This window comes from Coregonus clupeaformis, chromosome 17 (genome assembly GCF_020615455.1).
Source record: "Coregonus clupeaformis isolate EN_2021a chromosome 17, ASM2061545v1, whole genome shotgun sequence".
Lineage (NCBI taxonomy): Eukaryota > Metazoa > Chordata > Actinopteri > Salmoniformes > Salmonidae > Coregonus > Coregonus clupeaformis.
In genome coordinates this window covers 25,363,769-25,379,762 of record NC_059208.1, presented here as the reverse complement: position 1 = coordinate 25,379,762, position 15,994 = coordinate 25,363,769, and the positions used below count along the sequence as shown (strand labels likewise).

The window sequence follows — 15,994 nt, the reverse complement described above, 5'->3', positions numbered from 1 at the left end:
ACGTTGGAAAATAAGAATTGGTTAGAATGCATTTACATTCTGAAATACCTCATCTATTGTATTCTTCTAAATGTTGAAACAATTGTGAAAACAATTGAGGATTATAGTGATATCCAAAGCGTTCTTCTCCATTTATTGTTCCATAGACTTTATGTTGAATGCCATTGAAATAGAATGCGATAGAATGATTAGAATATATATAGCATATAAATAGAATAATTATATTGTTTGATTGTTGACTTCATAGACTTACAGTATGGTTGATTTATTCCCATTCAGATCAACATGGAGAAGCCCTGCATACTGGCCACTACCTTCGGAGCGCCTGGAGGCACCTACAAACGCTTTGCACCTGTTGTTGAGAAACACTTCACCATTATCCCATACGAGACATTCCCGCCAGACCAGAAGAATTTGTCCGAACAGGTCAAAGTAGTATTTGTATGGGGTGGTGCCCTGAAGGTTGACAGAGGTCTGATGCAATTTCTGCCTAACCTCAAAGTGGTGGTTAACGGAGGGGTGGGAGTGGACCATCTGGACATACCCATGATCAACAGCTTTGGGGTGAAGGTGTGCAACACCCCTCATGTTGTTGACAACGCCACTGCCGACATCGGGATGGGCCTGATGCTGGCGTCTGCAAGGAAGATCGTCGAAGGTAGGCCAATGTCAGAGACTCAGAGTTAGTAGTTTCTCATTGAAACATACAGGGCCAGTTTCCCGGACACATATGACCTAGTTCTGGACTAAGAGTGTTCTATGAAGAATCTCCATTTAAAGTGCTTTTTAATCCAGGACTAGTCTTAATCTGTGTCGTGGAAACCGGCCCATAAAGTGAGAGAATGTAACCCGTTTTATTCCTTATCATATTCCTACAGGTCACCATTACTCCCTAACCCATAACAATGAGGACTTGCCAGAGAGCTCCATGGGTATGAATGTCAGCGGGGCCACCCTGGGCATCATCGGTATGGGGAGGATAGCATACAAGGTGGCCAGGAGGGCACAGGGATTTGATATGAAGATTCTCTATCATAATAGGAACCGCAGGTAATAGTAATGCATTTTATTTTACATACTTTCCAAACACTCAAAGACACCTTACATCAAAAGTACATCAAATGCAGGTCAAATCAAATCAGCAGGACCTTATTCTAGACAGCAGTATGGCTATGGTTAAGGTTTAGACATTGGTCTGCTGTGTGATGCTGAAAGCTAACATATTCACCCTGTTCAAGTTCTTGCTATCCCTGTTCATTCATTTACTACTCATTTACTTATTCAAACTAAATTAGGGTTTAACTCTAAACTCACTGTAACACAGACTCGGTACCCAAACAGACTTCTTTCATCTTTAATTTTAGCATTCCAGTTCCTTATTCTAAAGACAATGTGGTTGTGATTCTAAAGACAGTGTGGTTGTGATTCTAAAGACAGTGTGGTTGTGATTTTAAAGACAGTGTGGTTGTGATTCTAAAGACAGTGTGATTGTGATTCTAAAGACAGTGTGGTTGTGATTCTAAAGACAGTGTGGTTGTGATTCTAAAGACAGTGTGGTTGTGATTCTAAAGACAGTGTGGTTGTGATTCTAAAGACAGCGTGGTTGTGATTCTAAAGACAGTGTGGTTGTGATTTCTTTACTTTTATTTTCATATTTTCTTCTTCTTTTCTTTCTTTCCAGGAAAGAGGAAGAGAGAGCAGTAGGGGCGACGTACTGCCTCAACATGGAGGATCTGCTCCAGCAGTCAGACTTTGTGATGGTGGTGGTGGTGAACGTGTCACCCGCCACCCAGAAACTGATCGGTGCCAAGGAGCTAGCCATGATGAAACCCACCAGCACTCTCATCAACATCAGTAGAGGTATGACCAGACCATAGAATTAGAAGAAGTAGAATGGGCATCCCCATTCAGGTCAATTATACCACTGGTGGTCATTTTGAGTGTCCCCATAGCAGTAAAGCAGTGATTCTGCTTTACTGACTGAATCCTGACTTGAGATCTATGGGCGGATGAGCTTACAACTTTCACGTAAATCATGCATTGACGTAAATTAGAGCATTATACAAAATGTGAGCCACACACACAGATCTCAAGTTAGATTCACCCGAAAGTTATTGTGATCAGACTCTAACTCGCCATAACAAACGTAATAAACATTGGGCCATTTGTTTTCACAGGCCACGTTGTAGACCAAGATGCGTTGGTGGAAGCCCTCCAGAAGAAAGTGATCCGAGCTGCTGCACTGGATGTGACTTATCCTGAACCCCTACCAATGTAAGACTGATACCCTGAATCTCTACCAATGTAAGACTGATACCCTGAATCTCTACCAATGTTAGACTGATACCCTGAATCTCTACCAATGTTAGACTGATACCCTGCATCTCTACCAATGTAAGACTGATACCCTGAATCTCTACCAATGTTAGACTGATACCCTGAATCTCTACCAATGTTAGACTGATACCCTGCATCTCTACCAATGTAAGACTGATACCCTGAACCTCTACCAATGTTAGACTGATACCCTGAATCTCTACCAATGTTAGACTGATACCCTGAATCTCTACCAATGTAAGACTGATACCCTGAATCTCTACCAATGTTAGACTGATACCCTGAATCTCTACCAATGTTAAACTGATACCCTGAACCCCTACAAATGTTAGACTGATACCCTGAATCTCTACCAATGTAAGACTGATACCCTGAACCCCTACCAATGTTAGACTGATATTGTCATTGAGCTACACAAGATACTCCATAATGTCAAAGTGAAAAGTTAACAAATTAATACAAATAAAATACACTGCTCAAAAAAATAAAGGGAACACTTAAACAACACAATGTAACTCCAAGTCAATCACACTTCTGTGAAATCAAACTGTCCACTTAGGAAGCAACACTGATTGACAATACATTTCACATGCTGTTGTGCAAATGGAATAGACAACAAGTGGAAATTATAGGCAATTAGCAAGACACCCCCAATAAAGGAGTGGTTCTGCAGGTGGTGACCACAGACCACTTCTCAGTTCCTATGCTTCCTGGCTGATGTTTTGGTCACTTTTGAATGCTGGCGGTGCTTTCACTCTAGTGGTAGCATGAGACGGAGTCTACAACCCACACAAGTGGCTCAGGTAGTGCAGCTCATCCAGGATGGCACATCAATGCGAGCTGTGGCAAGAAGGTTTGCTGTGTCTGTCAGCGTAGTGTCCAGAGCATGGAGGCGCTACCAGGAGACAGGCCAGTACATCAGGAGACGTGGAGGAGGCCATAGGAGGGCAACAACCCAGCAGCAGGACCGCTACCTCCGCCTTTGTGCAAGGAGGAGCACTGCCAGAGCCCTGCAAAATGACCTCCAGCAGGCCACAAATGTGCATGTGTCTGCTCAAACGGTCAGAAACAGACTCCATGAGGGTGGTATGAGGGCCCGACGTCCACAGGTGGGGGTTGTGCTTACAGCCCAACACCGTGCAGGACGTTTGGCATTTGCCAGAGAACACCAAGATTGGCAAATTCGCCACTGGCGCCCTGTGCTCTTCACAGATAAAAGCAGGTTCACACTGAGCACATGTGACAGACGTGACAGAGTCTGGAGACGCCGTGGAGAACGTTCTGCTGCCTGCAACATCCTCCAGCATGACCGGTTTGGCGGTGGGTCAGTCATGCTGTGGGGTGGCATTTCTTTGGGGGGCCGCACAGCCCTCCATGTGCTCGCCAGAGGTAGCCTGACTGCCATTAGGTACCGAGATGAGATCCTCAGACCCCTCGTGAGACCATATGCTGGTGCGGTTGGCCCTGGGTTCCTCCTAATGCAAGACAATGCTAGACCTCATGTGGCTGGAGTGTGTCAGCAGTTCCTGCAAGAGGAAGGCATTGATGCTATGGACTGGCCCGCCCATTCCCCAGACCTGAATCCAATTGAGCACATCTGGGACATCATGTCTCGCTCCATCCACCAACGCCACGTTGCACCACAGACTGTCCAGGAGTTGGCGGATGCTTTAGTCCAGGTCTGGAAGGAGATCCCTCAGGAGACATTTACATTTACGTCATTTAGCAGACGCTCTTATCCAGAGCGACTTACAGGAGCAATTAGGGTTAAGTGCCTTGCTTAAGGGCACATCGACAGATTTTTCACCTAGTCGGCTCGGGGATTAGAACCAGCGACCTTTCGGTTACTGGCACAACGCTCTTACCCACTAAGAGACCATCTGCCACCTCATCAGGAGCATGCCCAGGCGTTGTAGGGAGGTCATACAGGCACGTGGAGGCCACACACACTACTGAGCCTCATTTTGACTTGTTTTAAGGACATTACATCAAAGTTGGATCAGCCTGTAGTGTGGTTTTCCACTTTAATTTTGAGGGTGACTCCAAATCCAGACCTCCATGGGTTGATAAATTTGATTTCCATTGATAATTTTTGTGTGATTTTGTTGTCAGCACATTCAACTATGTAAAGAAAAAAGTATTTAATAAGATTATTTCATTCATTCAGATCTAGGATGTGTTATTTAAGTGTTCCCTTAATTTCTTTGAGCAGTGTACAATAAAATTGTATTTGTCACATGTGCCGAATACAACAGGTGTAGACCTTACAGTGAAATGCTTACAAGCCCTTAACCAACAATGCAGATTTAAGAAAGAATACCAAAACAAATATCATAAAAAAACATAATTTAAAATAATACGAAATAAAAGTAACAAATAATTAAAGAGCAGCAGTAAAAATAACAATTGCGAGGCTATATACAGGGGGTACCGGTACCGAGTCAATGTGCGGGGGCACCGGTTAGTCGAGGTAATTGGGGTAATATGTACATGTAGGTAGAGTTATTAAAGTGACTATGCATAGATAATAAACAGAGAGTAGCAGCAGCGTAAAAGAGGGGTGGGGGGGCAATGCAAATAGTCTGGGTAGCCATTTGATTAGATGTTCAGGAGTCTTATGGCTTGGGGTAGAAGCTGTTAAGAAGCATAACTAAAATATAGTCGTTCCATAAGTATTCACCCCCTTTATTTAGGCAAGCCTCAATTAGTTCAGGAGTAAAATTTGGCTTAAGACTCACTCTGTGTGAAATAATAGGGGTTGACATGATTTTTGAATGACTACCCCTTCCTCTGTCCCCCATACATACAACATCTGTAAGGTCCCTTAGTCAAGTATTTCAAGCACGGATTCAACTATAAAGACCAGGGAGCTTTTCGAAAGCCTCATAAAGAAGTGCATTGATTGGTAGATGGGTAACAATAACAAATCAGACATTGAATATATCTTCAAGCATGGTCAAGTTAATAATTATGGTGTGGATGATGTATTAAACCACCCAGACACATCAAAGATGCAGTCGTCCTTCTGAACTGAGCTGCAGGGCAGGAAGGAAACTACTCAGGGATGTCACTATGAGGCCATTGGTGATTTTAAAACAGCTAAAGAGTTCAATGGCTGTGATGGGAGAAGACTGAGGATGGATCAACAACATTGTAGTGACTCCACAATAATTACCTAAATGACAGTGAAAAGAATAATACAAATATACAGAATAAAAAATATTCCAAAAGATGCATATACAGTATACAGTGGAGAGAACAAGTATTTGATACACTGCCGATTTTGCAGGTTTTCCTACTTACAAAGCATGTAGAGGTCTGTAATTTTTATCATAGGTACACTTCAACTGTGAGAGATGGAATCTAAAACAAAAATCCAGAAAATCACATTGTATGATTTTTAAGTAATTAATTTGCATTTTATTGCATGACATAAGTATTTGATCACCTACCAACCAGTAAGAATTCTGGCTCTCACAGACCTGTTCGTTTTTTTTAAAGAAGCCCTCCTGTTCTCCACTCATTACCTGTATTAACTGCACCTGTTTGAACTCGTTACCTGTATAAAAGACACCTGTCCACACACTCAATCAAGCAGACTCCAACCTCTCCACAATGGCCAAGACCAGAGAGCTGTGTAAGGACATCAGGGATAAAATTGTAGACCTGCACAAGGCTGGGATGGGCTACAGGACAATAAGCAAGCAGCTTGGTGAGAAGGCAACAACTGTTGGCGCAATTATTAGAAAATGGGAGAAGTTCAAGATGACGGTCAATCACCCTCGGTCTGGGGCTCCATGCAAGATCTCACCTCGTGGGGCATCAATGATCATGAGGAAGGTGAGGGATCAGCCCAGAACTACACGGCAGGACCTGGTCAATGACCTGAAGAGAGCTGGGACCACAGTCTCAAAGAAAACCATTAGTAGCACACTACGCCGTCATGGATTAAAATCCTGCAGCGCACGCAAGGTCCCCCTGCTCAAGCCAGCGCATGTCCAGGCCCGTCTGAAGTTTGTCAATGACCATCTGGATGATCCAGAGGAGGAATGGGAGAAGGTCATGTGGTCTGATGAGACAAAAATAGAGCTTTTTGGTCTAAACTCCACTCGCCGTGTTTGGAGGAAGAAGAAGGATGAGTACAACCCGAAGAACACCATCCCAACCGTGAAGCATGGAGGTGGAAACATCATTCTTTGGGGATGCTTTTCTGCAAAGGGGACAGGACGACTGCACCGTATTGAGGGGAGGATGGATGGGGCCATGTATCGCGAGATCTTGGCCAACAACCTCCTTCCCTCAGAAAGAGCATTGAAGATGGGTCGTGACTGGGTCTTCCAGCATGACAACGACCCAAAACACACAGCCAGGGCAACTAAGGAGTGGCTCCATAAGAAGCATCTCAAGGTCCTGGAGGGGCCTAGCCAGTCTCCAGACCTGAACCCAATAGAAAATCTTTGGAGGGAGCTGAAAGTCCGTATTGCCCAGCGACAGCCCCGAAACCTGAAGGATCTGGAGAAGGTCTGTATGGAGGAGTGGGCCAAAATCCCTGCTGCAGTGTATGCAAACCTGGTCAAGACCTACAGGAAACATATGATCTCTGTAATTGCAAACAAAGGTTTCTGTACCAAATATTAAGTTCTGCTTTTCTGATGTATCAAATACTTATGTCATGCAATAAAATGCAAATGAATTACTTAAAAATCATACAATGTGATTTTCTGGATTCCGTCTCTCACAGTTGAAGTGTACCTATGATAAAAATTACAGACCTCTACATGCTTTGTAAGTAGGAAAACCTGCAAAATCGGCAGTGTATCAAATACTTGTTCTCCCCACTGTATGTATTCGACAAGGCACTAAAGTAATACTGCAAAAAACATGGCAAAGGAATACACTTTTTGGCCTAATTGCAAAGCCTTATGTTTGGGGCAAATCCAACACAACACATCACTGCCTCCTTATTTTCAAGCATGGTGGTGGCTGCATCATGTTATGGGTATGTTTGACATCGACAAAGACTGGGGAGTTTGTCAGGATTTAAAAAAGCGGGATGGAGCTAAGCATGGGCAAAATCCTAGACGAAAACCTGCTTCAGCAGGACAATAACCTACATACAACACAAAGCCAAATCTACACTCGAGTTGCAAGAAGACAGTGAATGTTCCTGAGTGGCGAGTTACAGTTTTGACTTAAATTTCCTTAAAAATCTATGGCAAGACTTGAAAATTGCTGTCTAGCCATGATCCCCAACACCTTGACAGAGCTTGGAAGAATTTTGAAAAGAATAATTGGCAAATATTGCACAATCCAGGTGTGCAAAGCTCTTATGAGACTTACCCAAGAACACTCACAGCTGTAATCGCTGCCAAAGGTGTTTCTAACATGTATTGACTCAGGGGGGTTGAATACTTATCTAATCAAGGTATATTAGTGTTTTATTTTTCATTCATCTTTTAAAAATAAATAGAATTGTGTCATTACAGAGTATTTTGTGTAGATCGTTGACAAAAAATGACAATTAAATTAATTTTAATCCCACTTTGTAACGCAATAAAATGTGAAGAAATCCAAGGGAGGTGTAGACTTTCTCTATAACCCTCAAATAACAAATGAATGTTTTGTTTTTGCCTGGACAGAGGCCACCCCCTTGCTGCTCTTCCAAACGACACACTCCGTTGAGACGACCCAGATAATGGTGGAGAAGATGGTGACCAACGCCCTGGCAGCACTGGGAGAGAACCAGCCTCCTGATGAGGTCATGGTTTAGGTCAGATAAGTTTCCCCTAGGTACAGATCTAGGATCAGCTTATTTCCCCCAATCCTAACCTGAACCATTAGTGGGCGAAATGCAAAATGTAAAACCAAAATCAGCGTCTAAGGGCAAATTCACCCTATTCCTCAGGAATCGCCCTGTACCCTCCATGACAGTTTTAACTAGCAGCCATGCCTTAGAGCAGGGGTGTCAAACATACGGCCCCGGCCTGCGAGGGGGGTTCAATCCGGCCCATGGGTGGTTTGAATAGCCTCAAACATTTTCGACAAGTTATAAATAGCTCTCTAAGGTCTGCAATAACTAACGAGACAAGAGGAACTGATGATGCACTACCCAATTTAGAAATTGCACCTTGTGCATTCTACTAGTACAACTTTCAAGAGTAAGTTTAAAGCCGGACTGAGTCCCTTACATTTTTTTATAAAAAGCCGGACCCCCGCTCCGACCCCTCAGTTTGGGAACCATGGTCGTAAAAGTCCGAATGCGGCCCCCGGGGAACATTTATTTGACACCCCTGCCTTAGAGGGTCGTAACTTCCACAATCACTTATCTAGCAGAACGTTACATTTACATTTTAGTCATTTAGCAGACACTCTTATCCAGAGCGACTTACAGTTAGTGAATGCATACATGTTTTTTTTGTCATACTGGCCCCCCGTGGAAAACAAACCCACATCCCTGCCGGCCAAACCCTCCCCTACCTTGGATGACGCTGGACCAATTGTGCGCCGCCCATGGGTCTCCTGGTCGCGGCCGGCTGCGACAGAGCCTGGACTCGAACCAGGATCTCTAGTGGCACAGCTAGGACTGCGATGCAGTGCCTTAGACCACTGTGCCACTCGGGAGTCATGAAAGGAAGGATGGTGTAAATCTATCCAGTGGTGATGAAGGAAATGAAGACATTTAGTATTGAGACACAGCCACCACAAAGCCGTATTGAGACACAGCCACCACAATGCAGCAGTGTCACTGATCAGAGAAGTCTTCCCCATCCACATTAATAAGCACCTAATCATAGCACCGTCCTGGACAATTCTGTATAAGTTATGACACTGTAGATAATAAAATGCTGGATAGAAATTGAATATATTGCTTCTCAATGGTGAATATGCCTTCTCAGAGAGTACATGGAAATGTACTGTAATTCCTATCACTTCATATTGGGGAGTTAACCTTATTGCAATAACCATTGACTGTTGATTTAACTAATTATAACCACTGATTTAAAAGTTTTGGACCATTATGCATACTGTATTTCTAACTGCACAATAAATAACTTGACAAATCTGTATTATTTTGTGTATTAATGCATTATAAATATGTAAATCAAATGTTATAAATATTTTATAAATCTGAAGCAAGGTTACAAGATATTTAGTAGCCCAATGTAATCAATCTCTACAGCATTTAAGAGAAGAAAATGCGTCCTCCGGTGGAGAGGAGAGGGAAGCTATGGAAAGGATGGGGGTGGTGATGTCATGATGGTAAATTTTACCCAATCCAAGGGTTGCCATGTTGGCGGTTTTCTAGCAAAATTGTGTTACTTTGAAAACGATGTCGCGGGTGAAAATGTATTGGTCCCTGGTTGCGTGTTTTTGGCCTACTTTTTAATTGCACCGCTGCCGCCTTGCAAATTTCTTTAAAATATATATTTCACTGTAACCTGCTGTTGCTGACTATCAGCAAGTGAGGCAGGCTGTTTCTGAGTGAGTGAGTGAGTGATTGGGCGGGAGGGTGTGTGTGTGTGTGTGTGTGTGTGTGTGTGTGTGTGTGTTGAGACTGAGCGCTGCAGCAGGCAGCTGAGTCTCGTTAGTAAGAGGAGACAGAGCAGCACCGAAGTTATCAATTGTGATCATGGTCACAGTTCTATCGCAATTGCCAATCAGCTGTTATTAGAATGCATTAGATTGAAGGTAACAGTCAGTCAGTTTAGGCTACAGGTAACAAAACAAAAAACTGAATTGAAATGACAAGTCAATCTCGCAAATAGGCCATTTATAACGGTTTGTGGTCTTAACGTCTGGCACATAATAACGGCGCAGTTGCCAGAAAATAGACTAACATTCATTTTTGGCAATTTAATAAGGGCGAATTATCTCTTCTCTTGCGATATATTCAAATTCCTCTATTAGTCACATTAGCTCGCAATAGTTATTATTTTTGATGGAAACCCGAATTTTGCTTCTTATGTCGTTAGAAGTTAAATCGAGATTCCTTCTTAATTCTCTCGATAACGTTATGGAACTCTTCTCTAGCAGCGAAAAAAAATTGGGCTAGTTTTGTGGGCGGGTTTTGAGTAGTCATTGGGCTATACATTTTTCTCGACCTGGAAACCCTGCCCAATCTCCCTGCCCGTGTCCCGCAACAGTCAGGGGGAACGACAGTCTTTTGATGTGACAGAAGAAAGCAGCAACTCCTCCCGCAGAAGTACAGGAAAACGGCTTTGTATGAAGAAGCGCAACTTTACGCACAGGCAGACAGTGGATTGAACGAAACCCACAGTAGTAGTCTACAACCCACACAGACAGAAGCCAGTGGGGCTCTGAAGAATAAGAAAATGAATCGGAGCTTAAGTAAATCGCAGTCTTCTTTGCAGTATTGTGCGACAGTGGAAGTGAAAAGCAAAGTAAGTAGCGGCGCGGGAGTTGGGCATCTATTGGGCTGACTATTGTTCCATTTGGAGAGGATGCTGTCTAGCTGCGCAATGTGCTCCCGATAAATGGAAGAATAACGGTCCTTGACTAAAATTATATATAGGCCTACATCCGATATGTCTCCCTAGTGTAGGCTACTGTCATTTTTTAAAGAATGCGTTTACGCTTTTATGGTATGAGATAATCTGTTTACCACCAATGTGGTGCTCCCTCCACCCATTCATTTCTATTTTTACCTGTCATAACATTATTTTTTAGATTATAAGTAATGTATTATTAGCTGCATATGTAATCGCCAATATTATGGCTATAAGCAAGATAGATAACATCTACATTTTCTGCTCACAATCCTTGGCTGATCTACAGGTATATGTATTGTTTTGTCCATATCATCTCAGTTTAGTCCAGTAGCCTAATACATTGCTGACACTCAATATCAAAATCACATTTGTCAATGAATTGCTTTGATTGATCTAATAAGTATGGAAAACACAACTTTTCTTTGTTGTTCAAACTTCTCCGAAACATTCTCTCTTTAGTATGGAGCAGAGTTCAGAAGGTTTTCCCTTAACCGCTCCAACCCTGGGGAGTTCCAAGATTTCTACAAGCTCCTCCTGCGCCTGCACCATCTAACCAGCATTGATGTCATGATTGGCTATGCAGATATCCAGGGAGAGCTACTACCCATCAATAACGATGACAACTTCTGCAAGGCCGTGTCCACTGCTCCCACCTTACTGCGGATCTTCATACAGAGACAAGGTATAGCTGTAAACACCCAGAACAGACCAGACCAAGCAGTTGTTTTACTCTAAAGCCCGAAACTCAACTAAATGCCCACAGTAGTCTTGCCAGACTAAGCCAGTTATTAAGGTTGTCTGTCATTTAAAAGGGAATAATACCAGGTAACATTGAGAGGCTTCGATAATGCTGAGATCAAATATAATCCAAGACTGACACTGGAATTCAAATATCCTTCTTGCATTCTTTCTTCATAAGGGATTTATCAGAGTTTGCATCAGGAAAGTTGTTTGTGTGTCTCCAGCAGCAGCAGAAGGGGAAGTCGTTTAGTTGTCCAGGGTTTATGTTTATTTTCATGTAATTGCTGTGCTCTACTATTTTCGTATGTTTGTTTACATGATGGACTATCTACATTTGTTTCCCTTGTTTATGTAACCTCATTAACTCCTGTTTATATAGTTTATAGAGAATCATACACAGGGCCCCGTGTAGCTCAGTTGGTAGAGCATGGTGCTTGCAATGCCAGGGTTGTGGGTTCGTTTCCCACGGGGGGCCAGTATGAAAAAAAAAATGTATGCACTCACTAACTGTAAGTCGCTCTGGATAAGAGCGTCTGCTAAATGACTAAACATTTAAAATGTAATCAGAACATACTCTGCTGCCATCCTTTCGGATGTTGACAGTATGATTTATGCCCTGGTTGTTGTTTCTTGCCCACATTGACCCATACAGTAAAAAGAAAATGCATCAGTTTAGTTGCATTGTAGCAATTAGACTAGTTAGTGCATCTTACAAGCTTTGCATTCCAAGACGTGTGCTAACATATTTCCTATTCACAGAGGAAGTGGACTACAACAACTTCTGCCCCAATGCCACTGTGACACGCCGGAGGAAGGTGCCAGTGATCCCTCTCCCACGCGGCAACATGAACCGCAAAAGGCCAACGGTCCACATCAGCAGGCCGCAGGACTTCCGTCCCATCTCGTCCATTATTGACACGGACTTCCTGCCCGCATCTCAGCGCCGGGTACGCCTGTACCGCCAGGGCTCAGAGAAGCCCCTGGGGTTCTATATCCGGGATGGGACCACTGTGAAGGTGACTCCCCACGGCCTGGAGAAGGTCCCTGGGATCTTCATCTCACGGCTGGTCCCTGGAGGCCTGGCTGAGAGCACAGGGCTGCTGGCCATCAACGACCAGGTGCTTGAGGTGAATGGGATCGAGGTGATGGGCAAAGTGTTAGACCAGGTGACAGACATGATGATCGCAAACAGTCACAATCTTATCATCACGGTGAAGCCGGTGAACCAGCGTAATAACATAGTGCGTACCGGCAGCTGGATGTCGGGGATAAACTCAGGCAGTGTCAGCTCTTTAGACTACCAGAGTTACCACAGCATGCCCATCTGTCAGAGTCACCACAGCATGCCCATCTGTGTGGGAGCCTACAGCTTCACTGATGACGAGCTGCAGAGCGACGAGGACTTGGACATTGTGATTGAGAGAAGACTCAGAAACTCATCCCATCGCTCCAGTGCCTCCACCTCCACAGCCTCCCGTTCCCAGGCTTGGTCCCAGCCCCAGCAGAGTCCTAGGCCTTCTCCCAGACCATCCTCCCGGCGCCCTCCCCGTCGGCCTTACTCTGTCATCTCCTCAACCTCCTATCACTCACAGCCCAGCCTCACTAACCTGAACCTCAGACTGAACAGAGACCTGACCCTGCAGCAGCACTACGGCAGCAGCCCAGTCATCAGGGAGATGAACGGAGGTGTGTTTAACCACAGCAGCCTGCTCACCCTGAGGACAGAGCTACGACGTAGCCTGGTGCTACAGAGGGGAGGGGTGGAGGAGGACGGAATGGTCATCACCTTATGATTCTATAGTAATATTCTAGAACACTGCAAACCACATGAGGCCGCTGAAGGGAGGACGGCTCATAAAAATGGCCAGAATTAAGTGAATAAAATGGTATTTGATACCATTCCACTCGTTCCGCTCCAGCCATTACCACGATCCCATCCTCCCTAACCTTTGTTATACCTTTTCTATACTTGAGACATTTCTTATTGTCTGTGTCCCAAATCTAATCAAATCAAATTTTATTTGTCACATACACGTGTTTAGCAGATGTTATTGCGGGTGTAGCGAAATGCTTGTGCTTCTAGCTCCGACAGTGCGGTAATATCTAACAAGTAATATCTAACACAAAATATACCCAATACACACAAATCTAAGTAAGGAATGGAATATATACATATATGGACAAGCAATGACAGATCAGCATGGACTAAGATACAGTAGAATATTATAGAATACAGTATATACATATGAGATGAGTGATGCAAGATATGTAAAGTGGCCAGTGATTTCAATAGGCAGCAGCAGCCTCTAGTCTGCTAGTGATGGCTATTTAACAGTCTGATGGCCTTGAGATAGAAGCTGTTTTTCATTCTCTCGGTCCCAGCTTTGATGCACCTGTACTGACCTCGCCTTCTGGATGACAGCAGGATGAACAGGCAGTGGCTTGGGTGGTTGATGTCCTTGATGATCTTTTTGGCCTTCCTGTGACATCGGGTGCTGTAAGTGTCCTGGAGGGCGGGTAGTTTGCCCCCGGTAATGCGTTCGGCAGACCACACCACCCTCTGGAGAGCCCTGCGGTTGCGGGCGGTGCAGTTGCCGTACCAGGCGGTGATACAGCCCGACAGGATGCTCTCAATTGTGCATCTGTAAAAGTTTGTGAGGGTTTTAGGTGCCAAGCCAAATTTCTTCAGCCTCCTGAGGTTGAAGAGGCTCTGTTGTGCCTTCTTCACCACACTGTCTGCGTGGGTGGACCATTTAAATTTGTTAGTGATGTGTACGCCAAGGAACTTGAAGCTTTCCACCTTCTCCACTGCGGTCCCGTCGATGTGGATAGGGGGGTGCACCATCTGCTGTTTCCTGAAGTCCACGATCATCTCCTTTGTTTTGTTGACGTTGAGTGAGAGGTTATTTTCCTGGCACCACACTCCCAGAGCCCTCACCTCCTCCCTGTAGACTGTCTCGTCATTGTTGGTAATCAAGCCTACTACTGTTGTGTCGTCTGCAAACTTGATGATTGAGTTGGAGGCGTGCATGGCTACGTGGGTGAACGGGGAGTACAGGAGGGGGCTGAGCACACACCCTTGTGGGGCCCCAGTGTTGAGGATCAGCGAAGTGGAGATGTTGTTTCCTACTTTCACCACCTGGGGGCGGCCCGTCAGGATGTCCAGGACCCAGTTGCACAGGGCGGGGTTCAGACCCAGGGCCTCGAGCTTAATGATGAGCTTGGAGGGTACTATGGTGTTGAATGCTGAGCTATAGTCAATGAACAGCATTCTTACATAGGTATTCCTCTTGTCCAGATGGGATAGGGCAGTGTGCAGTGGGATGGCGATTGCATCGTCTGTGGATCTATTGGGGCGGTAAGCAAATTGAAGTGGGTCTAGGGTGACAGGTAAGGTTGAGTTGATATGATCCTTGACTAGTCTCTCAAAGCACTTCATGATGACAGAGGTGAGTGCTACGGGGCAATAGTCATTTAGTTCAGTTTCCTTTGCTTTCTTGGGTACAAATGGCACCCCATTTCTTATATAGCGCACTACTTTGACATGAAAAGTAGTGCATTATGAAGGGAATAGGGTGCTGATGATTCATTGTGAATTCAGGGATCTGACCTTTTGAACCCACTTAAATGTTGTCTCTCTCAGCGTCAATCTCTTAGCCCATTTGAAGCCACAAAGCGGAGCGCCTATGCATTTAATATGGAAATAGTCATGAAACACCATTATGTATTATTAAATCCAGTTCTGGCACTTTTTGTTATACTGTGAATGTACATGTCCTTTACATGTACTATGCTGATGCATTGAGTATAGAGAATATATTATTAAAGCTACAGCACTATTGTGGTTTTATTAAGTCTAATGCCATTTATGAGGAATAAATCCTTAACTACCCCCTTACCAAAATATCAAGCCATTATGTGTGTCCCAAATGTCATTATGAACTGTGTCATTATGAACTGTGACATTATGAACTGTGACATTATGAACTGTGACATTATGAACTGTATCATTATGAACTGTGACATTATGAACTGTGTCATTAAGAACTGTGTCATTATGAACTGTGTGAGCCACTGGCATTTGTATCTATGAGTTTTCAGCCCTTCTGTCCACAGGCTTTGATTAAAGAGCATAAAGGCTAAATGTCAACCACAGTTTCAGTCATTTGTGATCTGTTTACAGTAGGCCCATAGGGTTAAATCAAAGATGAAACAAAACAGTCTCCCTGACCCACTTCAAGAATGCAGATGTAGCCCATGCTTGTTGATAAGTTAGCAAAAATATTGTTCAAGTACCTAATGCTTGACCCTGTCTTGAGCTCACCTCTGACCTGGTACGATATTTGTTGTCATAATGTTCTGCTTATGGGAAATGACAATGACCAGAAATACTTATAGCTGCAGAA

General features: G+C 44.0%; 2 protein-coding genes across 2 annotated transcripts; both read left to right on the top strand.

Annotated features, from left to right (window-relative positions):
- Positions 1–285: 285 nt before the first annotated feature.
- LOC121585480 (probable 2-ketogluconate reductase) lies at positions 286–8,166 on the top strand. The gene is made up of 5 exons (XM_041901824.1): positions 286–658; positions 879–1,050; positions 1,682–1,860; positions 2,178–2,274; positions 7,977–8,166. The coding sequence occupies exons 1-5, from the start codon at positions 286–288 to the stop codon at positions 8,017–8,019; spliced, it is 864 nt and encodes a 287-aa protein (XP_041757758.1). The 3' UTR covers positions 8,020–8,166.
- Positions 8,167–9,978: 1,812 nt separating this feature from the next.
- LOC121585479 (partitioning defective 6 homolog gamma-like) lies at positions 9,979–13,639 on the top strand. Its single transcript, XM_041901823.1, has 3 exons — positions 9,979–10,739; positions 11,307–11,529; positions 12,348–13,639. Exons 1-3 carry the CDS (start codon positions 10,671–10,673, stop codon positions 13,379–13,381), a joined length of 1,326 nt encoding a protein of 441 aa, XP_041757757.1. The 5' UTR covers positions 9,979–10,670; the 3' UTR covers positions 13,382–13,639.
- Positions 13,640–15,994: the final 2,355 nt, after the last annotated feature.